Source organism: Mastigoproctus giganteus, chromosome 1, assembly GCF_048544385.1.
Source record: "Mastigoproctus giganteus isolate SK-2022 chromosome 1, ASM4854438v1, whole genome shotgun sequence".
In the NCBI taxonomy this organism is placed as follows: domain Eukaryota; kingdom Metazoa; phylum Arthropoda; class Arachnida; order Uropygi; family Thelyphonidae; genus Mastigoproctus; species Mastigoproctus giganteus.
This window is the reverse complement of record NC_143575.1, coordinates 28021708-28032624: the sequence shown is the minus strand read 5'-3', so window position 1 is coordinate 28032624 and position 10917 is coordinate 28021708. Positions and strand designations below refer to the sequence as shown.

The following is a 10917-nucleotide window of genomic DNA, read 5'->3' as shown; positions in this document are numbered from 1 at the left end:
AGGATGGTTGTTTGTGCGAAAAAGATCAAGCGTTTTGGATGTATGGTTTGGATTGTCCGGCATTCTTGTAGGTAAATGAACAATCTGTGCAAAGTCATTAGTAATTGCAAAATCCTCAGCATCTCGAGCAGCTGGGTCGGTGTGACTAGAAAACAGAAGCCAGCTGGAGTTGTGAACATTAAATTCTCCAAGGAAAATTACTTCACTGTTAGGAAAGTTGGACTGCAGAAAGTCAATTTGCAAAGAAAGGAAATCAAAGACCTCCAAGTGATTATTATTAGTCATATGGTGCAAGGAAGCCTGAGGCTCAATTTTTTTTAAATTACCCCGAGAGAGAGAGAGAGAGAGAGAGAGAGAGAGAGAGAGAGAGAGAGAGAGAGAGAGAGAGAGAGAGAGAGAGAGAGAGAGAGAATCACTAAGAAAAAAGAAGAATGATGATATCCAGCTCAGGACCCTGGGTGTGCCAAGCCCATACTCACCAAATGTGAGTCCCTGGGACTAGTAGAGTTGGGAGAACGGTAGAGTCAACAGATGAATTCGACCCAATTAGGTAGATAGATTTTAACCCAGAGAAGATTCCAAATTACCATGTCTCTGACATGGAATATCAGAACGGACATATGCAAGTCTGTAGCCGAGTTGTCAGCAGCGGGAGTACAGTAGGTGGCTACCAGGCTTTACATACCAACTAAGAAATATTGTTCAAGGTTTAGGCCTAAATGGTTGTCAGATGGACTAATGAGACATGTGGCAGAGAAGAAAAATGCATGGGACACATACAAATTAATGGGTGACATGGAAGCCTATGATAGATATAAGTTGGTCTGTAACCAAGTCACAAAGGAGATTAGGCAGGCAAAGGCAGACTACGAAAAATCCTTGGCAAAGGATGCAAAGAAAAACAGAAAGGAGTTCTTTACATACTTGAACTCGAGAAGGAAAGGGATGAATCAGATTGGTCCACTGGATATTGATGGTTCAACAGTTGAGGATCCTGCTCAGGTGGCTAACAATCTAAACGAGTATTTTGCATCTACATTCACGCATGAGGAGTTATTCAGGAAGGAGAATGATGTAGGTAAAGTAAACATTGGCAGTGAGCTGGATGATTTTGTAATAACTGAGAGGAAAGTGGAGGAGAGATTGTTGAGGATAAACATAAAAAAGGCACCTGGGGTGGATGGGATCTATCCAGTTATATTAAAGGAGGCAGCAAAGGAAGTATGCAAACCCCTAGCCATAATTATGAGAGCTTCTTTGGACTCAGGGGAGGTACCCATAGACTGGAGATGTGCAAATGTAACCCCAATTCACAAAGGAGGATCAAAGGCTGACACAAGTAATTATAGACCTGTTAGTTTAACTTCTGTTCCAGGTAAATTAATGGAGGCACTGGTTAAAGAAGCACTGCAGGATCATCTAGACAAGAATTCAGTTATAGCTCAGACGCAGCATGGTTTTGTTAAGGGCAGGTCTTGCCTGACCAATTTGATTGGATACTATGATGTAGTCACAAAAGAACTGGATGCAGGGAATAACTTTGATATTATATATTTGGATCTTAGAAAGGCTTTTGATACTGTTGCACTTGGAAGACTGCTGCACAAATTGGAGCAGTGTGGCATTGGAGGCAAATTGCTGCTTTGGATAAGGGGATGGTTGAGTGGCAGAAGACAGAGAGTGGTAATCAATGGACACTGCTCAACGTGGACTAATGTTATTAGTGGAGTTCCTCAAGGTTCAGTGTTGGGTCCATTGTTGTTTTCGGTGTTTATGAATGATATTGATGATGGGATATCAAGTTTAATGTCTAAGTTTGCAGATGATACAAAGGTTGGCAGGGTCGTTAAGGACACTACTGACGCTATGCTGCTGCAACAGGATCTGGAAAGGTTGAACAGATGGGCTGAGAGGTGGCAAATGAAGTTTAACATTGACAAATGTAAAGTACTACATATGGGTAACAGTAACCCCAGAGCAATGTATCAACTCTGCGGTACTACACTGACAGTGGTGGAGAATGAAAAGGACCTGGGGGTAATTGTGCAGGCAGATATGAAGTTCTCTGAGCAGTGCAGACGAGCTGCAAGAGTAGCTCATGGTGTCTTGTCAATGATATACAGGAATTTTTCTAGCAGGGATAAGGAGGTGATTATTCCCTTGTATAAGGCAATGGTTAGGCCACATCTTGAGTACTGTATACAGGTCTGGAGGCCTCATTTCAAGAAGGATGTAGAGCTGCTGGAACGGGTACAGAGAAGGGCAACAAGATTAGTAAATGGAACAAAGGGTTGCTCTTACGAAGAAAGGCTTAAGTTTTGAAAATTACAGAGTCTGGAGACTAGGCACCGGCGAGGTGATCTGATAGAGGTGTATAAGGCTTTGAATGGTTTGAGCATGCTCAATGCCAATGGGATTCTTCATCTTTCTCAGAATAATCACCTCAGAGGGCATAAATTCAAATTGAGGAAGGACGGATGTCGGATAGATGTGCGGAAATTTGCCTTTGGCCAGCGGGTGGTTGGTTGGTGGAACCGACTTCCATCACTTGTTGTTGAAGTTGATAGCCTAAACAAATTTAAAGCTCAACTGGACAGGTATTTCGAACGAACGGAGGGGTGAAATGGGAGAGGGTTTTTTTTTTTTTTTTTTGGCTGATGCTGAATAAGCTTGCTTTCTTGCATCATATGCCTCTACTAATGCTAATGCTAATGCTAATGCTAAAGTAGTACATGGTCTTTGAGTAGACCAGGGTTTGGCAGACAATGGTACATTTCCTTCAGCATGAATTGTTGAGGCGGCTTCCATCTTGCAGTGGGTTGATAATGGCTGCAGGTTACCCTTTTTTTTTTTTTAACCATCTTTGAGCGAAAAGGATCATACAGCGAATAATTTGGGCAACTGAGATGAGCAATAGTTAAATCAACCGATAACTGAGACTCTGCAGAAAAAGTACATGGGGTTTGGGAGACTGCATATGGAAATGGACCTAGTTGAGATTACAGTTGAGACCACGTATATTCGTGAAATGAACTAGGACGTGTTGGGGAGGTTTAGATCTTTTTGCAGATAAGCTTACTCTATTTGTTTGACAATTCATGTTATATTCAATAGTATGAAAAAGTGGGGGTGGGGACATGCTGTATGAAGTAAAGAAATTTTTGGATATGATGTACACATGGTAAAAATATGCCCAGATCTTTGAGATAACGTGGCTCAACAATGTCCTCCGCATACACACTACTCGGACTCCTTCCAGTCACAATTTGGCAGAGTAGAGGTAGCAAGATTCTACACTAGCTGATCCGGAAGCCTCCTAAAGAGTTATCAAAGGTTCTTCTTCTTCTTCTTCTTCTTCTTCTTATTATTATTATTATTATTAGTCATATGGTGCAAGGAAGCCTGAGGCTTATGCTGCACCAGCCAAAAAAAAAAAAAAAAAAAAAAAATCAGGAATTACACTGAGAGAGAGAGCGAGAGAGAGAGAGAGAGAGAGAGAGAGAGAGAGAGAGAGAGAGAGAATTGCCACCGTCCGCCCCACACCGGATGGAAAAGGCCCGGGTTCGAATCTCGACGATGACCCGAGGAACTTTAACCCGATTTTTGGCTTTTTTCACAACATTGCTGAGTTAGTCCGTCTCAGGCGCAGATAGCAAGGTTTTTTTCCGGAAAAATTGGGTTTTTCGTCTAACAAAGCAAGCAAATGGACCAGAAAACATGAGAAAATTACAGACACAAATACGGGTTTATGTAAGAAATTACTGGGTAACCCTAATATAATAGTTTTGTTTGCATTAGTATGGTAACTGACAGAACCAGAATGAAGTGTTTATGTGTTCCAGGCTGTTATTCATGTGAAGCCCTAGGGGCTCACATCTGATGAGTATGGGCTTGGCACACCCTGAGTCCTGAGCTGGATATCATTATTCTTCTCTTCCGTGGTGATTCCCTTCTATTTCTGACTCTCTCTCTCTCTCAGGGTAACTCAGAATTTTTTTTTTTTTTTTGGCTGGTGCAGCAAAAGCCTCAGGCTTCCTTGCACCATATGGCTAATAAAATAATAAATAAATATGAATTTTCACTATTAAATTCTTTAACTCTTGACTCTTGTATTAGTCATTACACCCTCATCCTTAATCATTACACCGTCGTCTCGGGACGAAAAAAAAACCCAATGAAAATGAAAGCGTGAAATCAGAGGTGAATTTCTAGACCCTCCCCGCCGTATTGCCTAACTCTCCCCCCGCCGCATTGCCGGAATCCCCCCCCCGCCATTTAGGATTCGGAACGGACTGGAACGCAGATTTTTTCATACGCATTGGAAGTACTACGTCTATATTTGATTAGTAAAAATAAGAGAATGTTAATAAAATCTTACCACGGTATATATTTATTAATAAAAATTTCCATTTCGTAAACCTGTCCTCTACTTCATCTCAACACAGTATACCAAAGCAGCCTTCGGGCCAAATGACTCCTCTTTTTCTAGTACAGCTGGATCAGTTGCGTCATAAGAAAAATAAGATAAATACTGTTAACAAGGATCAGACATAACATTATATCAGCAGTGAACCAAATCGTTGGAAAATTTATTTAAATTTTTATAAACAGAATTACTGGATTTCGTACATCACTGTTTCATCATTGATTCTGCTTGTTTTCAATAAATGAATATATTAAATGTGGAGTATCTTTTTATACTCAATTTCATCGAATATATTTTATACCGAATTTCATTTCTTGGTTTCTTTCTAAAACAGGGCCGCGGTCCCCATTTGACACAACCCCCTTCCCCTTTAAACCCTTTTGACTAATTAATTCTATTGTCACTGCATGAGATATGTCATACTGTCATTATGGAGACCACAGGATATACATATTTTTTAACTCCCCAAGTTTTTGTGGTTGCAATGGGCAATACATAACGGAATAGATTGATTAAGCAAGTTAAAATTTGGTGCTGAAAAAGCTGCGTAGAATGTAAACGTGGCGCTATACTCCGTATGACCGTCTCGGTCTGTCAAGTTGTGATTTCTACCGGCATTACATCGTGTTCTATCCGTAGCACAGGTGTTAGGCTTATGTAGTCTTAGTTGTAAATGTGGGTAATTCGCGCTGGATATGATCATTCGTAAAAAAGGTGGTAAGACCGTTTATGCTCTTTCTCTCACTACAAAGAAATTGTACATAATATTTATTTCATCATTTATGTGGTTTGTTAAGTTCGTAAACAGAAACGACGCATACCTGTCACCTCGCAGTATAAACACCTTAAGACAGAAAACATTTTTCTACCTTCGGTAATTCGTATTCCAGGAATGCTCTCAACATTAGGAAACACAACGTAGTTTACTAATTATGAAATATTTTTTTATTTTACAGCATGTGTAAACATATTTTATTTATTTTTTCTCGATTTACGCTGGTGCTTATGTAGTGCAAGTGTGTGCGCGCGCGCGCGCTCTTTTCTAATATGCAGGTCTAAAAAGCGCATCTTTAAATATCATATGCCGCCTCGGAGAGACCTCATTAATTAACCCAGCAGCTAGTTACTCGTACCTCACAAATATACAGGAAAATACAATAATACTTTTATGCAATTAAACAACAGTATATAATATTTTCCATCATGTTTTGGTATATTATTTTAAGGATATAGTTTGAGAAAAGCAGAGTTGAATATTTAGCACGACCAACACGTCATTTTGTTGGTTACCTTCTCAATAAAGTTTCTGCATATAGTCATCTGAATTGTGTGCTCATACTGCAAGTAACTTCTCTTTACTCAGAGGCACTGGGATTTATTAATGGTTACTACCAGACATTGTGAAGACAGATAGTAGTATTAGTGGCCATCTTTGACTATCATACAGGGTGTAGAACAGTAGAAATGAGGTGAAGCACCTGCTCAGCTAGCTGACAAGTGGAAATATTCCTCAGAGGCAACTCTGCAGAATATTTCTCCTTTGGATGGGGGCAGTCATGATGAGAGGTTGTAGTAGTAGTGGCATGTGATGCAAGAAAGCAAGTGTATGAGCTTATGCAGCATCAGCCAAAAAAAAAAAAAAAAATCACACCATTCCCTCCAAATGCCTGTCCAGTTCCTCCTTAAATTTATTTAACCTGTCAACTTCCACAACGACAGATGGAAGTTTGTTCCAGCAATTAACCACCTGCTGGCTAAAGGGGCTAACTTCTTAGCCCATCTGCCCAAATTATCTAGATCCTGTTGCAGTAGCACACTGCCATTACTGTCATTAACAACTCTGCCAACCTTTGTATCATCTGCAAACTTCGACATTAAGCCTGATATACCTTCATCAATATCATTGATAAATATACAAAACAACAGTGGACCTAACACCGAACTCTGTGGGACTCCACTAATAACATTAGTCCCCGAAGAGCAGCACCCATTGATTACCACCCTCTGTCTTCTCCCACTTAACCATCCTTTTATCCATTGTAGTAACTTACCCCTAATACCATTCTGCTCCAATTTGTACAATAGTCTTCCATGTGCAACAGTGTCAAAAGCTTTCCTGAAATTCAAATATATGATATCAAAATTATTTTTTGCATCCAGTTCCTTTGTAACCACATCATAATATCCTATCAGATTTGTCAGACAAGACTTTCCCTTAACAAACCCATGCTGTGTCTGAATTATTGCTGCAGTCTTGTCTAGATGATCCTGCAATGCATCTTTAACCAGTGACTCCATTATTTTACCCGGAACAGAAGTTAAACTAACTGGTCTGTAATTACTCGCGTCACCCTTCGATTTCCCTTTGTGAATTGGGGATACATTTGCACATCTCCAGTCCGTGGGGACCTCCCCTGAATCCAAGGATGCTCTCATAATTATGGCTAAGAGTTTGCTTAGTTGCTTTGCTGCCTCCTTGAATATAACTGGATAGATCCCATCCACCCCAGGTGCTTTTCTTATGTTTAACTTCAACAATTTCTCCTCCACTTTGCTTTCAGTTATTACAAAATCATTAAGTATCCTACTACAATTTGATAACCTTCTGCCATTTTCAAACCTTAATAATTTCTCATGTGTGAATGTAGATGCGAAATACTCATTCAGTTTGTTTGCTATCTGAGCAGGATCATCAACAGTTGAACCATCGATGTCAAGTGGACCAATCAGATTCATCCCCTTCCTTTTAGAGTTTATATAAGTAAAGAAATCCTTGCTGTTTTTCTTAGCATCTTTTGCGAAGGATTTCTCGTAATCTGTCTTCGCCTGCCTAACCTCCTTTGTGACCTGATTACAGACTAGCTTATATCTGCCATAGGCTTCTGAGTCGCTTGATAATTTATATGCATCCCATGCATTTTTATTCTCTGTTACGAGTCTCATTAGTTCATTAGATAACCATTTAGGCCTAAACCTTGAACAATATTTCTTAATAGGTATGAAACTTTTAGTAGCATCCACGATTAATTCCTTGAATGCTTCCCACTTAGAGTGGGTAGAATTGTCTTTTCTTTATCTGATCGCTACTTCTCATTCTGTCTGATCTTATTATATATTTCATCAAAAGCAGTACTGCCATCTTTTTGCCATGTGATAGGGTTAAGATGTCCCAATACATTTTGAAGGATGTTATATGTAACTCCACTTGTTTCTTCTCCAATATAGGTTATCAAAGGGTTTAGTAAAAAACTGAACTAGTTGTGCACTAGTTCAGATTTTTACCTTCTTCAAAATAACTCTGTGAAACAAGTGACTAGAGTAGAAAAAGAGAGAGAGATAATTTATACATATGTACATATTATTATACTTGCTATGATTTAATTATATATAAGGATATGAATATACTTGTTCTTAACTCCTGTATGTCTGAATATAAAATGGTTTGTGTAAGGTTATAATTTTAAAATGGCACTCTGGTTGTTTCAGAAGGCATGTTGTTGATATGAGAGCTAAATTATATCAGTAATTCTGAGTTTATGGATATCTCTGTCGCTAGATAGTTTTCAAAGAGGCAGTAATTTGTGTGTTTAAATTCTTTTAGATTCATAAGATTGGAATAGATAGAGATTAAATCGAAATCCATGTTACTAGGTAATCTTCTGTGGCTTATTTTGAATGGCTTATGATTACAGAGGGAAAATGTTTAATATTTTTAGTACCTGATGGAGATTTTTCTAGAGTTTTTCTTAACCAGATATAAAGTTGGGCAGTGTTAGATTCCCAAATTATACGGTTTCTGTCAGGAACTAGATTTCAACTCTTAATTTTCTAAAATGACCATGACATATATGAGGGGGGGGGGTATCAAAATGTTCTTACCCTTACCTAGAAATAACAGCCCTAGAAAGGTGAAAATTTAAGAGGAACTTTAATCCTTTTCTATGTACTCTCCATGTATAGTAACACATTTCTCCTATCTATGGATCAGTTGTTTTTATGCCTTGCTCACATCTGGTGAGTATGAGCTTGGCACGCCTAGGGTCCGGAGCTGGATATCATCTTTTCTTTCTTGTTCTCTCTCTCTCAGGGTAATTCAGAAATTTTTTTTTGGCTGGTGTAGCATAAGCCTCAGGCTTCCTTGCACCATATAGCTAATAATAATAACAATAATAAGTCCACACTTTTTGCTTGAAACCATGATTCCACTTCATTGGTGAATTCTTGAGACGAATCAAGTGCCATCCATGCAATGGTTTCTTCATTTCTCGAAACAACAAGTGTGACGGTGCTAGGTCGGGAGAATAGGGTGGGTGGCGCAGTAGTTGAAACCCACACTGGGCAACGGCCGCGTGAGCTGTTGCATTGTTTGGCAGAAGACGGACACCTTTGGTTAACATTCCATGCCTTTTCACCTTCACAGCATCACCCAACTTTTTTGAAAGATTTCCATAGTATTCTCCAGTAAGTGTGGAACCACAAGATAGGTAATCTGTCAGGATAACCCCTTTTCTGTCCCAAAAAAACGGAAAACATCACCTTCTTCACAGATGGAGTGGTCTTTGCCTTTTTGGGAGGTGGGGAGGAGGTGTGCTTCCACTTCTTTGACTTGTCTTTAATCTCCAGATCATACTGGTACACCCAGCATTCATCATTTGTCACTAACCGATCAGAAAAGTTTTCAACATCCGCATTACACAAATCCAACAGTTGGCAAGAACATTGCATTCGACATTGCTTCTGCAAAGGCATCAGCAATCTTGGAATCCATCATGCAGAGACCTGAGACATGTGCAGAGATGGTCATGTACAATGCTGTGGGCAAACACCCATACTAAATCCCACTGCATCTGCGATGAAATTATTTGTCGCATATCTGTTACTCATCACAGGCTGCTCAACCGTTGCAACCGTCTTATTGTCTGTGGATGCCGATGGCCTTCCTTCGCTTGGCTCGTCAAAGATGCTTGTAGGATTCACTGAAACTCCTGTTTCCACTTTTTTACAGTGTCATAGGATGGATAATTTTGCCCATACACAGCCTTCATTTCTTTGTCCATTTCCTCAATTTTCTTGCCCTGCAAATCAAGGAACTTGATCACTGCTCGATACTCCACTTTGTTAACCATAGCATCCTTCCTCAGATTCCGGGCTCCACCTCTGGTGTACAGTCACCTACGGGAATGAAATTTGAGATGTTAGTTATTGAAATGCAGACAACTTCTATTAAAAACGGCATCTTCCTACTGATGTTTTATCTAGGTCGGGGTATGAACTTTTTGATACCCCCTCATATTGTCCCTTGGCAATAATCACAGCATTCCCTCCAGCTCTTAAGACACTTTGTGATTTCATGATGTTTTGCTGAGGAATTTTACAGATCGCCCCTCATCTGGAATATCTGATTTATGTGTTATAGCAAAATTTGATTGATAGTGCTTTTATTCCTTCCTTATTTCCAGAACTGATTTATTTGTTTAGAAGAGACATTATTTATATTTTAAATAATGAAAAGGAAGTAAGCAAAATCAGGTAACAAACAAATAAGTCATATATATCACAAAGTGCACTGTTTGTATACTCTGTGAATTCAGTTACTTGTTAACAGGAGAAATTGCTTCTACAGGGATGGGATACACTTAAATAGAAAGGGTGCAAGAATATTTGCTGATGCTATCGAGGCAGTGTTAGGTGGGTCGGAAAACTGCTAGCTTGGGGGGATACAAAGATTAATAGTTGAACAGTAACCGCAGGCAGAGGTGAAGGTGATTCTTGCACAACTTCTATTAGAATAAGAAGCGACCTGGAGCGAGGGGTGTTGGGTGTTTCAGGGACGGATGGCAGTCATCCTGGAATAGTTGGGTATATGGGATGTGTTAGGGTAACAAGGAATAGGCATAGGAGCATGTATGCTTGCATGTATACCAATGCTAGAAGTATAGTAAATAAATTTGATGAATTTGAAGTGTTGGTCAAGACATCAAAGGCGGATATTGTTGGGATAGCAGAGACGTGGTGTCACAAAGATATAAGGAATGCAGAACTGGAATTTGGGGAGTACAATGTGTACAGAAAGGATAGACAGGACAGAAAGGGAGGAGGTGTTATGCTGTTAATTAAGAAAAACATAAAATCAAAAGAAGTGCATCCAGTTGATATAGATGGACAGTGCACTGTTGAGTCAGTTTGGTGTGACATAAGCACTGCAAAAGCAAAAATAAGAGTAGGAGTGTGTTATAGGCCTAATGACTCGAATGAGTACAATGAACAATTGTACAGAGAAATAGAGTGGGCCAGTAAATCAGAATGTCTTATAATGGGGGATTTTAACTTCCCAGATATTGACTGGAACTTGTGGGTTGGTCACTCACACACTAGTCAGACTTTTGTGGATTTATTGGATGATTGTTTTCTGCAGCAGCATGTTCGAGAGGCAACCAGAGAAAGTAATACTCTTGATCTGGTTATCAGCAGTGATCATTCGTGTATTAAGA

At 39.5% G+C, this 10917-nt stretch overlaps 1 protein-coding gene across 11 annotated transcripts in view; it reads left to right on the top strand.

Moving 5' to 3' along the window:
* The first annotated feature begins 4928 nt into the window (after positions 1-4928).
* The window catches only part of LOC150090662 (MAGUK scaffold protein DLG1-like), an 800778-nt gene continuing 794789 nt past the window's right edge, over positions 4929-10917 (top strand). For 9 of the 11 annotated variants that reach the window (XR_016546888.1, XM_090372085.1, XM_090372124.1 and 6 more), the window contains exon 1: positions 4929-5143. Coding sequence is in view for 1 of the 11 variants with exons in the window: in XM_090372085.1 (XP_090228211.1) it covers positions 5122-5143 (22 nt within the window). In the remaining 10 variants the exon portion in view is untranslated. The remainder of the gene's footprint in view (positions 5144-10917) is intronic. The other 2 variants (XM_090372078.1, XM_090372070.1) reach the window with 1 other exon arrangement.